At 41.9% G+C, this 23,636-nt stretch overlaps 1 protein-coding gene across 3 annotated transcripts in view; it reads right to left on the bottom strand.

Annotated features, from left to right (window-relative positions):
- The window catches only part of stim2b (stromal interaction molecule 2b), a 158,788-nt gene that overhangs the window by 13,137 nt on the left and 122,015 nt on the right, over window positions 1–23,636 (bottom strand). For all 3 annotated transcript variants that reach the window (XM_041194649.1, XM_041194640.1, XM_041194659.1), the window contains exons 9-11: window positions 14,607–14,774; window positions 14,159–14,259; window positions 5,890–6,128 (exon numbers count right to left, since the gene is read on the bottom strand). In XM_041194649.1, the coding sequence (XP_041050583.1) occupies window positions 5,890–6,128; window positions 14,159–14,259; window positions 14,607–14,774 (508 nt within the window). The remainder of the gene's footprint in view (window positions 1–5,889; window positions 6,129–14,158; window positions 14,260–14,606; window positions 14,775–23,636) is intronic.

Raw genomic sequence — 23,636 nt, 5'->3', positions numbered from 1 at the left:
CAACAACTTATATTTATGTAGTGCCTATAAGGTAATGAAATGTGCCAAGGTACTTCACAGGAGCTTAATAAAACAATATATGAGTCAAAGCCTCGTTAGGAGGTATTAATTCAGATGACTTGGTCATAGAGATAGGTTTTAAGGAGGGAAGAGAGGCGGAGAGGTGTAGGGAAGAATTCCAGAGCTTAGGGCTTCGCAACTGAAGGCATAGCCACCAACAGTAAATCGAGGATGCTCAGGAGGCCCAGAAATAGATGATCACAAATAAGGGCTGTGAAGCTGGGGAGGCCGAGGCTGCAGGCAAATTTGAAAGCAAGGGTGGACATTTTAAAATCAAGATGTTACTTAACTGGAAGCTAATCTAGATCAGTGAGCACAGGGTTATGTGTGAGCAGGACAAGTTAGGACACAGGCAGAGTTTTGGACGATCTCAAATTTAGATGGGGAAACGTGGGAGACCAACCTGGATTGAGTTAGAACAGTCAACTTTGGAGGTAATAAAGGCATGGTTGAGGGTTTCAGCACATGATGAGGGAAGGGCAAAGTTGAGCAACGTTACAGAGATGGAAATAGACAGCCTTAGTGGCAGCATGAGTAGTGATGGAGAGCAAGTGGTTTCACAGAGCAATGGTATTGCCAATGGTGACAGGCGAGTCTCAGCTTCCTTCTACTAGTTCTGTCCAGCCTCCCTTTCTATTTGTTTCCCACAAGCATCTTTCAGATATCATCATCAAGCCAAGAAGCTGAATGTCTATATTGATAAGCAGCATCACATAGCTTAACATCTGTCATTGGGAAAACATTAGAAGCTAGTATTAAAGATGTTATAGCAGCGCATTTAGAAAAGTTCAAGGCAATCAATCAGATTGAGTCAACATGGCTTTGTGAAAGGGAAATCTTTGAGTTCACATGAGCTGTGGTTAAAGGGGAACTGGTGGATGTACTGTACTTAGATTTCCAGAAGGCATTTGATAAGATGCCACATCAAAGGTTATTACGAAAATAAAAGCTCACGGTGTAAGGGGTAACATTTTAGCATGGAGAGAAGATTGTTTCCTGTTAGCTAGCCAAAGTGTAGCCATAGGTGGGTCTTTTTTCTGGTTGGTGAGATGTAACAAGTGGTGTGCCACAGGGATCAGTGCTTGGGCCTCAACTTTTTACAATTTACATAAATGACTTGGACGAAGGGACCGAAGGTATGGCTGCTTTATTTGTTAATGACACAAAGAGAAGTAGTAAAGTAAGTTGTAAGTTGTGAAAAGGACGTAAGGAGGCTACAAAGTACTAATGCAAGAAATAGATAGGTTAAGTGAGTGGGCAAAGACCTGGCAAATGAAGTATAATGTCGGCAAATGTGAAATTGTTCAGTTTGACAGGAAGAATGAAAAGGAAGCATATTATCTAAATGGTAAGAGACTGCAAAGCTCAGATTCAAAGGGATCTGGTTATCCTACTGCATGAATCACAAAAGGCTATTATGCAGGTATAGCAAGCAATTAGGAAAACTAAGAGAATATTATTGTTTATTGGGAGGGGAATTGAATAGAAAAGTAGGGAGATTATGCTTCAATAGTGCAGGGCACTGCTGAGAACACATCTGGAATATTATGTACCGTATTGGTCTCCTTATTTAGGGAAAGAAGTAAATGCATTGGAAGTAGTTCAGAGAGGGTTTACTCGGCTAACACCGGGAATGGGTGGGTGTCTTACGAGGAAAGGTTGGACAGGTTAGGCTTGTATCCACTGGAGCTTAAAAGAGTAAGAGGTGACTTGATCAAAACTCTTAAGATCCTGAGGGGTCTTGACAGAGTGGAGAGGATATTTCCTCTTGTGGGAAAATCTAGAACTAGGCTCAAAATTATGAGAATAGATTGGAGAGATTGGGACTAGTCTCCTTGGAGGGAAGGTTAAGAGGAGATTTGATAGAGATGTTCAAAATCATGAAGGTGCTGGGCAGAGTAGATAGGGAGAAGCTGTTCCTGTTCGTAAAAGATCAAAGATGAGAGGGCACAGATTTGAAGTGATTCGCAAAAGAAGCAAACGTGCCATTTTCGCACAATGAGTGGTTCAGGTATGGGACGCACTGCCTGGAAGCGTGGCGGAGGCAGGTTCAACCGAGGCATTCAAGAGGGCATTAGATGATTATTTGAATAGAAACAATGTGCAGCGGTACGGGGAAAAGGCAAGGCAATGGCACTAGGTCACAATGCTCATTTGGAGAGCCGGTGCAGACACGACAGGCCGACTGGCTTCCTTCTGTGCCAATAAAATTCTGTGATTCAGTTTAAAAATAAAGGGGTCACATCACACTTTGCACATCAGTGCAACAGATAAGGCTGAAGCATTTGCTACAATCTTCAGCCAGAACTGCCGAGTGGATGATCATTCTCAGCCTCCTCCAGAGGTCCCCAGCATCACAGATACCAGTCTTCAGCCAATTCGATTCACTCCACGTGATGTCAAGAAACGGCTGAAAGCACTGGACACTGCGAAGGCTATGGGCCCTGACAACATTCCAGCAACAGTACTGAAGACTTGTGCTCCAGAACTTGCCACACCCTTAGCAAAGTTGTTCTAATACAGCCACAATACTGACATCTACCCGGCTATCTGGAAAATTGCCCAGGTATGTCCTGGACGCAAAAAGCAGGGCAAATTCAATCCGGCCAATTACTGCCCTATCGGTTTACTCTTCATCATCAGTAAAGTAATGGAAGGGGTCATTAACAGTGCTATCAAGCAGCTCTTGCTTAGCAATAACCTGCTCACTGATACTTAGTTTGGGTTCTGCAGGGGCCACTCAGCTCTTAACTTCCTTACAGCCTTGGTTCAAACATGGGCAAAAGAGTTGAACTCCCGAGAGGAGGTGAGAGTGACTGCCCTTGACATCAAGGCAGCATTTGACCGAATGTGGCATCAAGGAACCCTAGCAAAGCTGGAGTCAATGGGAAAATTCTCCACAGGTGGAGTCATACTTAGCACAAAGGAAGATGGTTGTGGTTGTTGGAGGTCAGTCATCTCAGCTCCAGGACATCACCGCAGGAGTTCCTCAGGTTAGTGTCCTCGGTCCAACCATCTTCATTTGCTTCATCTATGACCTTCCTTCCGTCATTAGGTCAGAAATGAAGATACTCGCTGATGATTGCACCATGTTTAGCACCATTCGCGACTCCTCAGGTACTGAAGCAGCCCATGTCCAAATGCAGTAAGACCTGGACAATATCCAGGCTTGGGCTGACAAGTGGCAAGTGACATTCGCGTCACACAAGTGTAAGGCAATGACCATCTCCAACAAGAGAGAATCCAAACATCGTTCCTTGATTTTCAATGGCATTACCATCACTGAATCCCCCAATATCAACATCCTGGGGATTACCATTGACCAGAAACTGAACTAGTCTAGCCATATAAATACTGTGGCTAAAAGAACAGGTCAGAAACTAGGAATTGTGCGACGGGTAACCCACCTCATGCCTCCCCAAAGCCTGTCCATTATCTACAAGGCACAAGGCAAGAGTGTGATGGAATGCTCCCTAATTGCCTGGATGAGTGCAGCTCCAATAACATTCAAGTAGCCTGACACCGTCCAGGACAGAGCAGCCCGCTTGATTGGCACCACATCCATAAACATTCACTTCCTCCACCATTGACGCACAGTAGCAGCAGTGTGTACCATCGACATGATGTATTGCAGGAATTCACCAAGGCTCCTTCGACAGCACCTTCCAAACCCACAGCCACTACCACCTAGAAGGGCAAGGGCAGCAGACAAATGGAAACACTACCACCTAGAAGTTCCCCTCCAAGTCACTCACTTTCCAGACTTGGAAATATATCACCATTCCTTCACTGTCGCTGGGTCAAAATCCTTTCCTAACAACACTGTGGGTGACCTACACCACATAGTCTACAGCAGTTCAAGGCAGCAGCTCACCACCACCTTCTCAAGGGCAACTAGGGATGGGCAATAAATGCCCAATAAAGGCCCCAGCCAGTGAAGCCCACATCCCATGAATGAATGAAAAAAAAGGGGAGAATTTTTTTCTCTCAGAAGGTTGAGTGTCTTTGGAACTCTTCCTCAAAAGGCAGTGGAAGCAGGGTCTTTGAATATTTTTAAGGCAGAGCTAAATAGATTCTCCATTAACCAGGGGGTAAAAGGTTATTGGGGGTAGGCAGGAAATTACGATCAGATCAACCATGATCTTATTAAATGGCAGAGCAGGCTTGAAGGGCCAAGTGGCCTCCTCCAGCTCCTTGTTCACATGTAATACTATTAGGAGCTGCCAAGTGGAATAAATGGAAAACGGTTCCACAAGGCACTAACATCCATAATATTGACTGGAAAAGAACATTATTATCAAGTGATCAGGTAGGACAACATTTAAGGCACTAGGCTTTCCCATGCAGATTTGAGACCCAATATTACAAAATACTAACATTTGCTGACCAAACCCCTGATCCAGATTTTGTAGTAGGAATAACAATCAGTGCTCACCGTTATTGTGAAGTGAATGAGACAGCAACTTCCAGCATCCGGACATGTGCAGTTTAACATGAAAATCTGGAATTTGTTGTCGAAGTTCCCCTGGTCACCAAAAAACTTCACTACACTTGGTGCCTTGCCATAAGACTTGGCATTAGAACACACACAACAGGAAGTTGGCAGTACTTTTTGACTAGATACCCACTAAACACACAAGAAAAGGTTAGGGCTTATCTATTAAAGTGTAAGTGACTTTTTAACTTTAGTAAGTCTTGATTGCTGCCAAACAACCTCTCTGACACTGAAAATTTTCTTTTGCAAGTATGGATTCTTATTCCTTTAGATTTTAATTATTGTTGCAGATTTTAAAAATTCCCTTTTTCCTTCCGTATCTTAACTCTTTCTTAATCCCAACTTTCTTCCCCTCTCTAAATTTTACTTTCTGTATGTAATTTACATTGAATTAAATATTCTAACTTACACTTGCTAGTTTAAACTCTGCATGCTTCAGAAAGGGTTCTTCAATCTGATTGGTTGAAGAACCACACTGCTGTTTGCCTTTGTCTCAGATTCGATACAGAGGGTGCCATTCTGAAAAGCATCTCTCTGATTACCATAAGTTGCCAAATGAAAGCTCACTAAAAGTCTGTGGGCAGCTGTACATGTAACGAACAGCAAGCACCATTTGTGTGCCTACTGCAAAATCTGGCCTTTATATTTCATTCATAACAGCTGGGCAGCCAACCCATGAGGTAAAGTAATAGCCACTAGTGTGCTTATACAGATTAAGAAGATTGAGATAGCACAAGGGAGAGAAAGTGCATAAATGAGGGAAATTTCAGAAAGGGATAAAGAATTGAAAGAAGAGGGAGTTTGATTTTTAGTTTCTTCAAAATCTAGCCATATACACAATAAGAATCCAAATATAGCTATGAGTTAAATGGCAAATTAAACGTAGGATACTACACTTGTAATCATATGTTATGCTAGTTAGTTACAAAAATGAAAGAATATGAGTAATGAACTGTTACGAGTTCTATATTCTATATCCATGGTTGATTCCTATTTAAGATTTAAAAACATTTGCAAATTGAGTCGTTAAATGATAATTCACTGTATTCACTAGGCAATGAAATAATCATTTGCAAATATAGAATAAAAAACTTCTGTCCAAGCGTTGTACTTTAAATGGCAATGCTGTTCTGCAGGATCAATTGTGAAATGTAAAATGTCAGGTGTTCAATTGGCTAAGAATTGTCTGGGAGTAACAGAATGGAAAATAACAGCTTCTGTCTGACCCTATCTTGTTCCTCAGCTGAACGTGAAGCTCTAATGTTCAGAATTGAAATGTCAAGGTCTTAGTTGCTTGTTTTCACTCTTGTCAGAAGATGGGATTTGTAACTTACAGTGAAATTGTGGAATGATTGGTGGCGTGTCTTCATCCAGGTCATCTACTCCACCAGCTATTGGATATGGTGGAACTGATACACGTGGCATAACCACCCAACTGTGCTCAGAATACAGAATGGAGGTTAGGTTAGGCATCCCTGCATTATGCACAATTGGAAAGCCACAAATTTTCTCAATCTGCTGCCAGCGATGTAGCCGTTCACGCAAGGCTGCTGTCACCTCAGATAACGCTTGTCTGAAATACAGATGCAAAGAAAACAAAAATTGTAAATTGTCTGATTAAAAACTTATCATTTCCACTTAAAACATTGTTTTTAAAATGCAAGGCTCCCAGTGGCTTACTGGATACGTGCACTGTACACACACACGAGAAAAGTCCCAGGCTCTTTGTTTAATTGCTGATCTCAGTTGAGTTGGAGTAGAAATACTATAATCATCCTCAGCACTTTGGATATAAAAATAATATCAGTCAGGTTTCCTACTCCTGGTCTTTATCCAGTGATCTTGCTGGAAAGCACACGGGTGTGAAAACTGGGCTCACATGTCCTCCATGCATTAATAGCCTTCAACCATGTCACAGTTGAGGTTCACACTTGAACATTTGCCAATTTAGGCAAGCGCTGCTGGGGCATTTGGGGGTGAGGGCGAGGATCAAACTTGGGAGGAGAGGGGAAGAGGGAGAGCTGCTAATATTTTTTCCTTGAAGTAACAAGAACATAGCCATAAATGCTAACAATAGTTTTTAAAAACAGGATAAAATCAATGCTCTCCTAACTATTTTCTCAAAACAAAAGAAGTCCTATCAGCCAATGAAATGGGTACAGTCACAAGCACAATTAACAAGTGCACATCTTCTATTTTCAAATGATTTGGCTGTAAAATAAAGCAATTTGATAGCTTCCAAGTAACACTGTCATTGGATATTTCATCTTCTTACTAAAATTGATCCCTTTTGATCATCTGCAGCTTTTCTTTATTAATGTTCAATTTTATTCCCTCTTTTGTAAGGATTCATCATTCTGATCAAAGCTCAATTAAATCAAAAGTTAATTTAAAAGAGTTCAAACAAAAAATAATACCTTGCTCACTAAGCACCGAATTAACCGTGAACATATTTCTGTAGCGCGAGTGATGATCAACCAGCTCCAATTAACTGATAATGTCGAAAGATATTCACCTTGACCAGGTTTGTTGTTTTAAAGGTACAACACAATATTGTGATGTCAATTTAACTTGATCTAACTGGAAAGGCATGAATATTTACAACCACCTAAGAGCTGCTGCAAAGACATCAGTGTAAATTACAAAAACTGCACCAAATAGACAACGGTCGTCTAGGACTACCATCATGAATTCACTTCAATTTGTTTATAATGACAGAAGATCAAAAATGTTGAAATAATTCTTTTCCCTCTCAAATTGTCTTTCTGGGGAAGAAGTTCCACAAGCTCACATTAACACAGGTCTCTGTATCAAGCCAATTATGACTAAAATTTAAACAATCAAAACACTGCAGATCTGCTGCACAAAAAGGCATATATGGCTTAAGTCCTGCAAATTGACTGTCATATTCCCAAAAAAGACATTTGCAAGCCGCAATTTCTGAGATCAAAAGGGAATTTAAAAAAATAAGCAACTGAGGTTCGCAATCATTTGTTTTAAAAATCCACCATGGAGTCCAATACACTAGAGACCGCTATGTGATGCAAAGAATTCTAAATCTGAAATAGTGATGTCAGAGTGTGGAACCTAAGGAATGACTATTCAGTGATTAATTTATAGCTACATCTACGCCACACAAGAGGTTGTTACAGAAAATTAGGGCTCATAAGATTAGGGTAATATATTAGTATGGTTAGAGGATTGGTTAATGGACAGAAAACAGTGGAGGAATAAATGGGTCATTTTCTGGTTGGCAAGCTATAACTAGCAGGGTACCACAAGGATTAGTAGTTGAGCCTCAGCTATTTACAATCTATGTCAATGTCTTGAATAAGGGGACTCAGTAATGTATCCAAGTTTAGTGACAATACATGATAAGCTTGAGGAGGGTGCAAAGAGGTTGCAAAGAGATATAGAAAGGTTAAGTGAGTAGGCAAGGGTATGCCAGATGATACAGGGAAGTGTGAAGTTATCAACTTTGTATGGAAAAATAAAAGGCAGGTTTTTTAAAAATGATGAAAAAAAAATGGTAAGCAACTGGAAAGTGTTGGTATTCGGAGGGACCTGAGTGTCCTTGTACATAAATCACAGAAAGTTAATGCACAGATGCAGCAAGTGATTTGGAAGGCAAATGCCATGTTAGCCATTAATACAGTGGAATTGGAGCAAAGAAGTCTTATTACAATTATACAGCGCATGAGTGAGGCCACAGAGTAGTGGTGTACAGGTTCATTCTTGTCCAGAGGGAGTGCAAAAGTTCACGAGACTGATCCTTGGGAGGACAGGATTGCCCTATGAGGAGAAATCAAGTAGATTAAGCTTATATTCCCTATAATTTAGAAGAGTGAGAGATGATCTCATTGAAACATAGAATTCTTAAGGAGCCTGACAGATTAGATGCTGCAAGGATGTTTTTCCTGACTGAGGGAGACTAGAACTAGGCACACAGTCCCAGAATAAGGGATTTGAGAGAAGGAGAAATTTATTCACTCAGTTGTCTTTGGAACTCTCTACCCCAGAAAGTTGTGGATGCCCACTTGTTGAGTATAATCAAGACAGAGATCGACAGATTTTGGATACTAAGGGAATCAAGGCATATGGAGATAATGTAGGAAGATGGTGGTGAGGTGGAAGATCAGCCGTGATCCTATTCAATGCTGGAACAGGCTCATAGGGCCAAATGTCCTACTTCTGCTCTTATTTCTTACGTTGTTTTAGTCAGTTTGTGAATGATTATAATTGTATTCTTGAGACCTGTAAGTCTGCATATCATTTATGTCTAATTTTACTATTAATGAAGTGTCAACTTGTGAATTTCCAAAAGAAATTGGCTGCAAAAAAAATCAAATTGCGAGAGCCAAGTGTTTTGCACTATGACTTCTGGGGACAGTTCTGAAAATCACCAGGCCTTATTTCTAGTTTCACTATCCACTCCTTTATTGTACTACTTCTGATTAACTTGAAGTTCCCATTCTGTGCACTTACTGATAGAAGATACTTCTGCTCCTCTTAAAAGAAATGCAGTTAGGGACACACAGCTGTAGTCTTCTGCAAGTATTGAAAGACTGTATGTGCAAAACCTAATGCACAATTGAGCAGCCAATTGTAAACCATCTGCAATAATGCTGTTGAACTGCCCGCAGCCAATATAAATAATGGGGCAATCCAGGTGTGCTGTGTCCTTTGGGAGAAGGTAAAGGAAGAGTGCCAAATTCTGTTTAATGAAAGCCACTACAGGTGACCACTGACAGTATGAGGGTACAACCAAGTGTTCTCAATCGTATGGAGGTTCAAGTGACCAATGAGCAAAAATGACAAAAATCGGGTAAACAGTTCTCCAGGTGATAAGACTGGTGCCATGCACAAAATGAATCAAGAGAGAAATTAGGAAAAAGGTGTCTGATCTGAAGAAAACTGTGAAAACAAGCCACGAATATTATCAAAGCAGCCATATATGGAATGACCAATGTGGAAGGATGTCATTTGACCACACAGTGTTGGTGTTCATGTTCCGCATGAACTATAGTCCTAATCCCACGTGCCTGCCCTGTTCCATATACTTATACTCCCTTTTCCACAAAACAGGTAGCTAACATTCTTAAAAGTTGATAAAAGGAATTTCAGTTTGGGGTGACAAACAATCGGGACACAAGCTTAATAAGATTTTAAGTGTCAGGCTCATTTGAATGCCCCAAAGTCTATGTTTACTTGAAGCCGTCAGGAACAACATCAAGGCCACTGGGCAAAAGTGGAAACCCAGAGGATCAGGCCACTGCCATCTACCCACAGAAATGATCCCCAGCATTATAAGCAAGGAAGGAAGGTGGGGGGCGGGGGCTTGAAAATGGCTGCACTGAATAGTGGGGCTGGGAAATTCAGGTTAGAGGACTACAGGCCAAGTGCTGGAAAATGGGATTAAAATAGATAGGTGCTTAAGTGCCAGCATGGACACGATGGGCCAAAAGTTCTATAGTTGTGCTGTATAATCCTATGCTTCCGAGGAGGTCCAAGATATCTTGCTACTGGGACTGATGGCAGCTGCTATTCCTCACCAACGACATCAGGAAACCCTCCTGCCTGACCAAGGAAACCAGGAGGGAGAATGCAGAAGAGGTTAGCAGCAGAGGCGTCCAAAGGTGCATCTGGGTGTAATATAGGGAAAGGGTCAATGACTTACTCCACACAGCCAGACTGAGTAGAATGGTGGCATTAGATCATTGTGGCTCTCATGAGAGCAGCAAGCAATGCGTCACAGCAAGGATAGAGAAAACCATCAGATGGTAGAATGCAGTGTAAGACTCAGGAGCAGATGTATCATGAAGCATGGATGTATGTGGACTGAAATTTGCAGACTCATACTTCCTGGGAGGTCTTGTTAACTGTCAGAGGGATACACATTGATAAGGAGGTCAGGGCACCCATCAAGCTGAGACTCATTTTGCCTCTGTCTGCAAGAGAAAATGGCACATAATGCCAAAGAATGGGAAAAGACAGGTGGAGGAGTAGCCAACAATAAGGACACTCAGACATCTAGTGGTGGTGGCAGTGGAATTGTCTGGATGGCAGGGCAATCATGGAGGCCAAAGCAGGAATGCAGAGAAAAAAAAAGTGAGGCCTCGAGCCTGGTGTCAACCACTGGGCAGAAAGACACACAGCAGAGAGGAATGGGAAGAGGGAGTGTGAATAACGTGAACCTAATTCTGTTCTCCAAAGCAGGTTCTTGCATTCCAGAGGTATGGACAGGCCTCTGACAAGTCTCAAGAGGGTGCACTATGACAACTTTCATTGCACTGTCCAACAGTGTAGATACATTCACTACAATGGGTATGCAATCAGTTAGAAATGGGATTACAATATAGTGAGCACATCACAGGCACACCAGAGCAGCTAATGGGGGTTGTAACAGGCATAGCTCCTGACAGTTGGAGGACTGTTGGAGGCCAGGCACATGCTAAGCCCCTGGCTGATGACAGCCAAAAAAAACCTACTGGAAATACAGCGACTGGCAGGGAACATTTGGCAGAGCTGTCAGAAGCAGTGTAGACAGAGTCAATCCAGGTCATGAATTCTGCCATATCTCAGGTGGATGAGTGCTTGGCTTCTGCCTGAGAGAGGTAGATGACCACTTTGAGCAGCCAGGTTCAGGAGACCAGTCAGTGGCTGCCGGATATGCACTCACACCTGCTTGCCATTGCTCTGGCCATGGGCTGTGTACAGGGTGGCTAGGCATGGCAATATAAGACAGCTGGACCTCCCTTAGTCTTGCTCAGTTTATTCACGTGAGGTGGATGGTATGTTGTTGGAACCTGATTAGCAGTGTGACTGCTTGCATAATAAGTTGCAAGCCTGTATGGGTGAAGAGCAAGTATTAACACCTCCATAATTTGGGTGGCAAGGATGGAGTGGCTTGTCGAGAGTACAATGGTTAGTTGGTGTCAGGTAGAGATGCAGGCGTCCATAGGTGTAAAGCCTACAGCTGACAGTTTCTCAAAGGCATCATTGCCTGCTGGAACCTGTTGAGAATGGGGGACTCACGGGCCTCCCTCCTGTGTCTCTCCATGGCCCTGCCATCTGATGCTGCAATATCCAGGCCTTCCTGCTTCAATCTATCCACCTAGTCAGATGAAGTGTGTTGCTCCTCTGCATCCATGGTTGTCAGGGCCTCCCCCTTCTGCTGCAAAAGTTTATGCAATGCACAGCTGGCAATTATAATGCTCGAGATCCTTTGAGGTGCATGTTGGAGAGCTCTGCCGGTGTGGCCTAGGCAGCGAAAGCTCATTTTTTAAACAATCTGATGCTCTGCTCTAAAGTAATCCTTGTGGAACCATAAGATCCATTAAAAATGCTCCTTGGCTGGAGTTTGAGTATTTCTGACCGGTGTCATCAGCCCAATCTTGAAGGGATAGCCCGTAATCTGGAATCCATCTGTACGGGGGCCTCGAATAGCTGTGGCACTTGGGAGTGCCAAAGAATGGATGCATCATGAACTGAGCACACACCTGGAGTATACATCTGTGTGGCAGACCAATTACACTTAAATGAAGATTGCAGGTTAATCCCAGGGAGCACTAATAGCCTCATTAGTGCAGTTGATAGTCTCTGCACTTGTGGGAAGTTGCAATGCCCCCGAAGCCCACAGATCTTTCGGCCTGGCTCTCTGGATCTGTATTGAAGCGCAAGAACTCTCCTGCCCTTTTAAATAGGGCATTCGTCACCTCTGATGGTGACATGCAGCTGCCTGTGAAATCTGGAAGGAGGAGCCAGTGTAGAAGTTTAATGCTGCAGTGACTTCTAAAGCCATTGGCATTGGGTTCCCTCCCAGACCACGGGGCCATACATCAAGTGTAAGCAGAGCACGCAGGTAAATGACTCTATCTAGACATCCTCAGACATCACTGGCATGCATCTCCAATTTTTGTAAGTAGTTAAGATGGGAACGAGAGACTCTGGGACATGCCATTGCTTGCATTGGATTGATCCATGGTTGCCTCCCTTCTGACCGTCCTCAGCATCAGATCCTGCCCCATTTTGGCCTTCTCACCGCTCTTCAACTAGATCTAGTTCCATCCTCCTTCTGTGAGCCTCCTCCACTGGAGGCTCAAGGAACCTTCGGCGTAACAGACTAATTTTGCCGCCAGAGGTTCAAGAGAGGTCAGGACCCTGGCAAGGGAGTGTCCTCCAACGACAACCTAGTCTTCAACAAAAATCTTGCACCTGTGGACAAATGATGCTCACCGATGTCTTGTTCGGGCTCACCCTGCTCTTGGCCAAGCTCACCTTCTTTTACTTCGTCCCCCTCAACCTCCCCGTGATGCTTCTCAGCCTTGTTCAACCTCTTCCAACAAACCCTCCCAGTAATGACAGACAGTTCCAATTGGCTCACTTTTCACCTTGAAGACTTCCTCGCCTGCTCACCACCAGCTTTAACTGATCATGAAAGTAAAGCCCCGTGTCCCTCCAACTTAATCACAAATGCAGCATTTAATCACTACGAGTTGCAGTTTCATGAGTATTCATTGCATGTAAAACCATTAAAATTAACGTGCCATCTGCATTTCTGCCCTGCTTTCTCCCCACCACCAGGATAACTCGGCGCTTCCAACCTGTCATTAGAAATTTGATGCCGCTGTTCCCACACTCAACACCCTCGCCCACCTCTCTTCCCGATCCCTCTGCCAGCATTAAATTCCATTCAGTCTGTTTATATCCAATCTTTCCCATTACTTTATAGCCAGAATAAATGGTTTTATAGCAAGAGCTATAGAACAAAAGTGAAGATTGGATAGTAAGTCCATCAAACACCTCTATCAAATTACCCCATAACCTCCTCTGTTCTAACAAAGACAGACTCAATTTTTCTTCCTCGTATTTCCTCAGACCAAGTAGCATCCTAAAGAATCCACATTCAACCAAATCTTCACTGCACCCATCTGATTGACTCAACACCCTTCTTCTCTACCTGCCATTTTACTATATAGATTTGTCATCTTATCTTGACTTATATTCTATATCTCTTGCCATAAAACCCATTATTCTTCCTTTTATGTTAAATAACCTTAATTACTTGACACTTTTATAAAAAAAAGTTTGAAGCATCTTAAATACACCCTCCACTCCCTCTGCTCTTCCATATCACTCTGCTTTCCCCCATTAAATTATTCTCTCGTTTAGCCAAAACTGGCAGCTTAGAATTGTTGCTGCTACTTAGTAACAGATCTCTTTCCAAAAGATAGTAAAATTCATCTATGGTCTTGGTGATGTGAAGCCTCACCATTAAATACTCTTCAGTGAGGCCAAAGGAGCTTCACCACCCAGGTCTCACACCCCGCTTGGTGAAACACAAATCTTGTTTGCCCTCCTCCTGTGGTTTATGACCTTCTCACCATTTCTTCTTTGTCAACATGACCAAACAGGTTTCCTCGCAGAATTTTTAGAAGTATTTTGTGACTATTCCAGAAAATTACGATATCATGGCACACACTTAACAGATGTACAAGCTCCAAGACATAGAAGACTTCAGCACCATCAATGGCATTGACACCATCTAGCTTGTGTGCAGTGGAAACACGAAAATAAAACAGTGAGAACAAATGACAATCTTACTTTGCTCCAAGAATTTTGTGATCAACCTCATCCAGAGAGGAACTGTGTGCCACATGGAATGTCCCAAATACAGTATTACGCTTCTTCTTAATCTTCTCTGCCTAAAGACAGCAGTAAAATATTAGTCTCTGATAGGCCATATAAAAGGATTTTCAAGTGTTGCTGTACAAACAAATCACATAATAGTAGGTCCATCACAATTCATTAATTGCTCACTCGTGAGTTGTTAGGTTTATCTTAGTTGTTAAATAAAACACATATTCCATGGTGCTCAATAATTGCCTACTTTCCTCCTTTATTATAGTGATAAATTGTCACTGAACGGGAGAATGCCGAAGCAGACTTATATTGGACTTGAAACGACCTTTCTCTCTCCACAGATTCTGCCAGACATACTGAGTTTTTCTGTTTTATTTCAGTAAAATACTATGCTGAGTATAACACTTACCTCGTCTTTAACAGCGTTGAGTTGTAATTCAGCACTATGTTTCTTAATGTTGTAGTACTGAACCTCTACCTCATGCGTAAGCTGCAACCATTTCTGCAGAGTTTCTGGCAGTGCCCAGCCACTACGGACTTCCAACTCCTTCTCTGCGTTCTTCAGAGCCATTCGGACCTACCAATCACATAATAAAACTGGTTACATTTGTGAATACTATACATGGTTCTTGATTTTATTAAAATAAGTAAAACTAGATATTCCAATGCCTTATTCCAAATCACTCATGCCAGCCATTCATCAAATTTGATAGCCATGACAGGAGATGTTAAGATTTTGTTTATTCATTTTCTTTCTTCTGGCCTAGCAAGTTAAAAAGAAATTATGCAGTATGTTTAAGACATATGAAAAAATGCTTTTTTCCCCTGCAGGAAGATGCCAAGGATAAGAAAACATAGTTGTGAGGAGAAATTGGAGATATTGAGATAGGGAAGGTAAGAGAGTATTTACCAGAGGTTTTTAAATAGAGTGAATAGAAAAGGAGTATTATCTTTGATTGGGCAGTCAGGGATGATGTCAAAATAATGTTTCGCCTCTTCCTCCACACGTTTGCAGTTTCTCCGTTTAAAATTATGTTCACGGGTGTTGGTTGTGGGCTGAGCTGAATCCCATAGTTATCCTGAAATTAATCATGTTGAAGTCACTATCTAGAGTGCAATGCCTTCCATGTTCTACATGCTATCAGGATGTTATCAGGTCATTCATGACAACATGTAGGGGTGAGAACGCCTTCTGTTAACTCCCCTAATCCGCTGAACAATAGAGCATCACATTTATCAGTTCCTGCTCTAAGCAACTTGGGCTTTCTAACTTATATTTGCTTTAATGAAATCTCCCATTCATTCTTAGTATTCACATATTCCATTCATGTCCTCTTAATTATTCCACTCTCCCAACAGTCACAGAATACTAAATAGGGGTCCAGTTTTATTTCAGAAATATGACGTTCATTATATTTGATCAAATAAATTTATACACGAGGATAAATTCAACAATATATTTACGTATATGGCTGTTCTTTCATTGTCACTAGGTCAGAATCCTGTCCAAGAGTATTCTAGGAGTACCTTCATCACATGAACAGCAGTGGTTCAAAAAGAAGCCCAGCATAAAGCTTCTCAAGGGTAATTAGGAATGGCACTAAACTTTGGCCTTGCAAGCAACGCACACAGACTGAAAAAAAAGTATTTTTTTTAAATCTTATATTCCTAATAGAGATTCAGACCAAAGGGAGTGCAACTGAAGTTAGTGCTATAGCTCAAACAGCCTGATGGGAGGGCAAAATCAGTGAATTTAACCTATATTGTGAACTTTGTTGAAAGTTGAGTGCATGTTCAGTACAACCTTCCCCTCTGCTTGCAAATATAAACATAGCTTATATTCTTTACTGATAGGGCAAAAAATGCTCAACCTGCATCTTTTCAATGTGTTAGACACTTTTGGCTGGAATTTCCCTTTCCGACGTAGGGCCAAATCGTGTTGGGCGGGATTTTAAAATGGCAGTCAGGACCCAGTTCCTGCCTCCATTCCCAATGCCAGCAATTCTTGGTGGCATGGGAAAAATGTCTGGTTGTGAGCCTGCACCCAGCTTTCCCGATGTAGCTGGTTTCATAGCGCAAGTCCGCATTTCAGACTTTACATAGTTTTCAAGGAGTAGAGCTGGTTTGGAAAGGTGACTGTTTCACACCAAATCAGAGGTGTCATGAACCATGGGTGAACCATGGTTTGAAGGTAGGAACTGTACGGAAGGCAAGTTCAAAAGGTGTGGCCAACTTCCCATTTATTTATTTTTTCATGGAATGTGGGACTCGCTACCAAAGCGAACATTGGTTCACCATCCCTAATTGTCTTTGAACCAGGTGGCTTGCTAGGCCATTTCAGAGGGCAATGACATAGTTGTGGGTCTGGAGTCACATATAGGCCAGACCAGGGAAGCATGGCAGATTTCCTTCCTTAAAGGACAATAGTGAACCAGATGGGTTTTTACAACCATTGATGATAGTTTCATGGCACCATCACTGAGGCTAACTTTAAAATTCCAGGGGCGGAATCATCCCAAATTTGCACTAAGTGCGGTAGTGGGCAGAAAAAAGGGCATTTTATTTGCTGGCCGCAATGGTGGCTTTTCATGCCGTATCATTTGCTTCCAGCCTCACTAATTATGCAGCCACAGAAAACACACCATCTCGCTGGCGGGCAGCCTCTGAATTACCTGCCATGCCATTACCGCACCGTTTCCTTATGCCGGGTGCCAGATCTAAACTGCAGACATGCACACAGTTCTCAAGAATGGAAAATTCTGGCCCAGATTTATTAACTGAATTTAAATTCCACCAGCTGCCATGTTGGGGTTTGAACCTATGCCGCCATTAGCATTAGCCTCAGCCTCTGGATTATTGATTTACTATATTACCTACATCACCATCCCCCTCCCCCACCTTTAATTTCATACTGAAATGCTATTCCATAAGTTATATGATTTTCATAGTGTTAGTGATTAGAGGGCTTTGTTTTGAAAAGGTGAACATTAAATAATGAGCTTGCCAGGTTGTCACTTCTGACATCAGGCAATCTGTCAAGAAAATGGACAGCACTGTGAAAGTAGAGAAGTTTTCAGATGCATTAGAGTACATAGTCCACTGGATAAAATGATATTCTCTGTTGCGCAGTAGTGAAATTCAGTTTTGATTGTGTGAAATGTTCCTATTGCTTTCATGTTTTCCAGTTCAGCTCAGCCATCTGTTTGGATTTTTCAAAACTTTGACAGATGGCCGAGCTTTTGACTGTCATCAAAGGCTTTAAGTATTCAACTCATAAGTTTTGGTGATAAAATTGTTCGATGGAATCTCATTATAAATGCTCGCCTGACTTAGCAACCTAGCACTGGACTCTGCTCAGCAAGGGTTGTTGAGACACTTGTCAAGGGGAAGGTGAGCTTGGTTGCTTTGGCAGATTTATGAGCTGATAAGAGTATTATGTTTTTTCTTGTGGATGTTCACGTATTGTTTTACTTTGACAGATTTCTTCTCAAAAATCTCCCCACGTTATGATGAGCTCTGTTCATAATGAATACTGGGTGAGTAAGGTGGGAAGCAGGGGCAGTTGGAAGTGAGGGGAGTAGTTGGATGAGAGTTATGCAGCCTTGCAATCATTTCAAGAACTAGGGTGAACAGAGGCAGGCCTTTTAACCTGGCCACCTCAGTATCAGCCTACCTTCGTCTCCTGCAACAGGTCCAACTCTAGCCCGTCCCTGACTCCCTATAATGAAAATAGCATGGGAGGGCACAGTCAGGAGGTGGGATCAGTGCACCAGGAAATCTCCCAACTCCCACTTCCAAGATGAAAATTTGGCCCTTTAACATATGCACTCCTATGCTTTGGACACTAGCAGAGTGTTATGATTATGCCATATGTAATCCCATAAAGCAGAGCACAACGTCAAGTAGGATACAACATGGTGGAAAATGACATAACTGATGCAGTTATGAGCATTATCATTCACACAATGGTTTTAATTTTGGAAAAAAGGGTAAACAAACAGAAATTCAGAGACATGCACTCATAATTCACATTCTCCACCCTCAGTTAAAGCGGTTAGTTCAATGATTAAAAATCGTGATAGCTAAATATCTTTCACCTCATCTCAGTCTTAAATGGAAAACATCTTATTTTGAAACTATGTCCCCTAGCCCTAGATTCCCGCATGAGGGGAAACATCCACCTAGCATCTGCCCTGTCAAGATCCCTTCAGAATCTTATATGTTTCAATAATAACATCTCTCATTCTTCTAAATTCCAATGAGTATAGGCTCAACCTATTCAACCTTTTCTCATTGGACAACCTCTTCCTCCCAGGAACCAGCCTAGTGAACCTTCTCTGAACCACTTCCAATGCAAGTATATCCCTCCTCAAGTAAGGTGGTGTGGTCTCACCAATGCCCTGTACAGTTGTAGCAAGATTTCCCTACTTATCATCCCCCTTGCAATAAAGGCCAACACTTCATTTTTCTGCATGCTAACTTTTTGTGGTTCATGTATGAGGATATCCAGATCCCTCTGTACCGCAACATTCTGCAGTCTCTCTCCATTTAAATAATATTCTGCTTTTCTATTCTTCCTGCCCAAGTGAACAACCTCACATTTTCCCACATTATATACTTTCTGCCATCACTTAACCTATCTTTATCCCTTTGCAGGGACATTTAATCCTGAGATAAGCTCCCGACCACATACTCATGCCATCACTAAGATTTATTTCCCCCTCCAAAACATCAATTCACTCCACTCCTGTCGCAGCTCAACTGCTTCTGAAGTACTCATCCATGCCTATTCCAATGCACTCCCGGCTGGTGTCCCACATTCTACCATCTATAAACTTGAGGTCACCCAAAACTCTGTTGCCCATGTCTTAACTCACAGCAAATTTCATTCCCCTATCACTCCTGTATTCATTGAGTGACATTGGCTTCCAGTCAAGGAACGTCTTGATTTTAAAATCCTCATCCATATTTTCAAATCCCTCCCTATCTCTGTAATCTCCTCCAACACCACAACCCTCTGAGATATCTGCAGTTCTCTAATTCTGGTCTCTTGTACATTCCCAATTATAATTGGTTCTGCACTGGTGGCTACACCTTCAGTTGCCCAGGCCCCATGCTCTGAAACACCCTTCCTACACCTCTCCACCTCTACCTTGCATTCCTCCTTTAAGACGCTCCTTAAAACCTACCCTCGTTAACCCAAGCTTTTGGTCATCTAATCTAAAATCTCCTTATGTAGCTTGGTGCCATGCTTTGTTTTATAATGTACCTGTGAAGTGCATTTTGTTAAAGTTACTATATGAATGTAAGTAGTTGTTGATTTTAAAGAAGATTTTGAAGACAAAGAAGGGTGAAAAGACAAAGGGGTTTATGGAGGAAATTCCAGAGAATGGCCTAGGCATCTGAAAGTCAGCTGCCAATAGTGAAGGAAGTGGGGGTGCACAGAGTCACTGGAGCCAGAAGAACCTAGAAGGCTTGTACAGCTGCAAAAAATTGACAGAGATACGAATGGGCAAGACCTTGGAAGTACTTAAACATGAGAATGCCAACTTTATCAACCCAGACGAGTAAATGAAACAGCATTAATAGGCTTAAGTTTTAGTTGAATAATCCTGACCAGCAGAATTTGTTGACTTACTGTTTTAAAATCATAGAGGTAATATGCATATTAACCTCTGTCTGTATTTTGAGGATACCTTTAAAAGTCACTTACATGACAAAAACAAAGTGAGTTATGACAAATGTTCTGTATAATTTGCAAACCATTTCCTAGTCATATGCTGTATTCAAATTACTACATATTTTAATCACTTGGCAAGCTGTACCATATACATTTTGACCTTTGGAAAACATTTCTTGTTTCTTCATCAAAAATTTAACAGATCTACGAAGATTGCAATTTTTTCCCCGTGTTACTGCAATAGCTGAATTTCTGGTTATGTGATGTATGCCAAACAGCATACATGACGGGTTTAAAAAATGCCACCTATTTAGGTCACCTTGTCACAGCTCTACAGTAATTTTTATCTGGATGCGCATTTTAATATCTCAAGCCTGCTCTGACTACCATAAGCTTCAAGGGGGCATAGTCTTAAAATTAGAGCTACCTAGGCGATTCAGGCACAAAATTGAAAAACACCTCTTCACACAAAAATTAGCAGAAAGTTGAAACACTCTGTGACTGCTGTGTCTACTGGAGCTTTCAAAACAACAATAGAAACATTTTTGTTAGGTCGAGGTATCAAGAGATAGGAAGCAAAGGTGGATAAATGGAGTTGAGATAGCTTAGCTATTGGTGGAACAGACACAAGGGGCTGAATAGTCAATTCCTGCTCCTGAAGTTCCACAAACAGTTTCAGTTATAAATACAGAAGAAGAGTTAGTAGTGGAAAAAAATGCCAGCAAGTGCAGGTATATATCAAAATCCATATGAACATACAAATTAGGAGCAGGATTTTAAAGAGCAATAGACATTAAGAGTAGTTTCCTGGAGTGACAGAAGTGGTGGCCCTGTGGTGCATCATATACATAAATGATTGAGGTTTAAGAACTGAAGCTATAGGCCAGGATTTTTCCGATGGCGGGTGGGCGGGAGCAAGCGCAGAGCTGATTGCCGCCTGCGATGCACATGGAAGAGCGCTTCAATCTCACCGAGGCACGGAGCTGTCTCGGAGATTGAATGGATATTAAAAGGATTGAATAAGTGATTTAAAAATTTATTTAAACATGTCCCAAGTCATGTGACTGTGTCACATGAGTTGGGACATGTTTTTAAATTTATGAAGATTTATTTATTTAATAGAAAGGAAACCTCATCCCACCCGTTTCCTGAAAAATGCAAAGGCCACTTGGGCTTTTCACCTGCCCGCCAACCTTAAGTTTGGATGGGCAATGTTCTTAACTGCTTTAATCAATTTCTTAATAGCCTTAATAGGCCCTTTACATTTTGGCGGGCACACAGCCAACTCCAGCGTGCAGCTGCCTTACGGAATATCGCAATGGTACACGATGACGTCAGGACGCACGCCCAACATCATCACACGTCATTTTATGCATCGGCGTGTCGGGCCCAACCTCGCACGCCAACATCAACTTATTCCTTGGAAGGTAAGAAATCAAGTAGGGTGGAGAAGCAGAGATCTTGGAATATAGATATGTAAATCATTAGAAGTAATGTTAAACATACACAGAATCTTGTTGCGACCATACTCTTGAAATGTTATTAAGTTCTTCAGCACTAAGAATGTGCATACATAACTTATATGGATGTTACCAGAATTGAAAGAACTATCAAGAAAAATAGAGCAGACAGGGAAATAACCTGACAAAGTTCTTGTAAATTCTGAAGGCGTTCCAAAGGGTGGACATGAGAAAACTATTTTCATTTCTGGGTAAATCCAGAAGAGGCTTAAATATAATACAGCCCCTAAAAAAAAATCAAATAAAGAATTTATCAAGAATTTCTTTGTTTAGAGGGGAAAACGTGAAACTTGCAGCCATGTGGAATGCTTTTTTATTATTAATTGATGGGATGTGGGCATCACTGGCTAGGCCAGCATTTATTGCCCATCCCTAAGTGCCTTTGAGAAGGTAGTGGTGAGCTGCCTTCTTGAACCACTGCAGTCCATGTGCTGTTAAGGAGGGAGTTCCAGGATTTTGACCCAGCGACAGTGAAGGAACAGCGATGTATTTCCAAGTCAGGATGATTAACAGCTTGGAGGTGGAACTTCCAGGAACTCCCATCTATCTGCTGTCCTTGTCTTTCTAGATGGTAGCGGTTGTGGGCTTGCAAGGTGCTTTCTAAGGTGAGTGCCTGCAATGCATCTTGTAGATGCTACACACTGTTGTCACTGTACATCAGTGGTAGAGGGAGTGAATGTTTGCAGATGGGGCACCAATCAAGCATGCTGCTTTTTCCTGGATGGTGTCAAGCTTCTTGAGTGTTGTTGGAACTGCACTCATCCAGGCAAGTGGAGGGTATTGCATCACACTCCTGACTTGTGCCTTGAAGATGGTGAGTAGGCTTTGGGGAATCAGGTGATGAGTTACTCGCTGCAGGATTCCTAGCCTCTGATGTGGTCTTGTATTTATATGGCTAGTCAAGCTCAGTTTCGGGTCAATGGGTAACCCCCACGATGTTGATAGTAGGGGTTTCAGCAATGGTGATGCCATTGAATGTCAAGGGGCGATGCTTAGATTCTTTCTTGTTGGAGATGGCCATTGCCTGGCACTTATGTGGCTTGAATGTTATTTGCCACTTGTCAGCCCAAACCTGGATATTGTCCAGGTCTTGCTGCATTTGGACACGGACTGCTTCAGTATCTGAGGAGTCATGAATGATGCTGAATGTTTTCCAATCATCAACAAATGTCCCCACATCTGACCTTATGATGGAAGGAAGGTCATTGATGAAGCAGCTTAAGATGGTTGGGCCTAGGACATTACCCTGGGCAAGTCCTGCAGTGATGTCCTTGAACTGAGATGACTGACCTCCAACAACCACAACTATCTTCCTTTGTGCTAGGCGTGACTCCAACCAGTGGAGAGTTTTCTCCCGATTCCTTTTGACTCCAGTTTTGCTAGGGCTCCTTGAAGCTGCATTCAGTCAAATACTGCCTTAAGGTCAAGGGCAGTCACTCTCACCTCACAATTGAGGCATTTAACAGGAGACCAGATGCACACATGAGAGAGAAGAGTATAAAAACACAAAGTGGGAATTATAGCAGGAAAAGGCCTGTGTGGAATATAAATACTGGCTTAGACCAGTTTGGCAAATGATTCAATTCTGTGCTGTAAATTTTATGTAGAAGAAAATTTTACCATCCCGAAAAAGTTAAGTAATTTGGATGATATTCCTGGATGAATTCCAAAAGTGTTGTCTGCATTGCCAGAAAGCTCCCCATCAATTTCATCTGTCTTTGACCACTATATTATGAATTAGGTTTCTGGTGGCTGGAAATGGAGTTAACCAAATGGCTTATCACTCTGCAGTAATTTATAATTAGGTTTTCACTTTATATATAACCAATGCTCCACAGTTGTCTGACAGAGACTGAAAAACACATGGAGCTCAATAGAAATAACATGTTAAAAAGGCATTCAAAACTTTGCCCTGTGTTTCAAGCCATGTGCAGAATTATAGAGAAGTTCAGAGTGGAGTACTATTATTTATGTACTCACAAGTGGCTATTTTAGCTTATTTGTGCTTTTCTGTAGGCCTGATTGTGACTTGTTTCTCCAATAAAATGGCCCCAGGCAGCTTAAACTATCCACAGTGCTGCTTTCAAAATACTATTTCAATGAACTACTTGATGTAATGTGTCCCACATGGGACTATTACTGGGAAGCTGGATAATAATTAAGTCAGCACATAAACAGACAGAAAACAAGATGTTGCCAGTCATGTGGCAAAGAAATCCTACACAAGGGTCATCTTCAC

The sequence above is a fragment of the Carcharodon carcharias genome, chromosome 1 (assembly GCF_017639515.1).
Source record: "Carcharodon carcharias isolate sCarCar2 chromosome 1, sCarCar2.pri, whole genome shotgun sequence".
NCBI classification, from domain to species: Eukaryota; Metazoa; Chordata; class Chondrichthyes; order Lamniformes; family Lamnidae; genus Carcharodon; species Carcharodon carcharias.
Note: the sequence above shows the minus strand (reverse complement) of the source record. Positions and strands in the feature narration are given on the sequence as shown.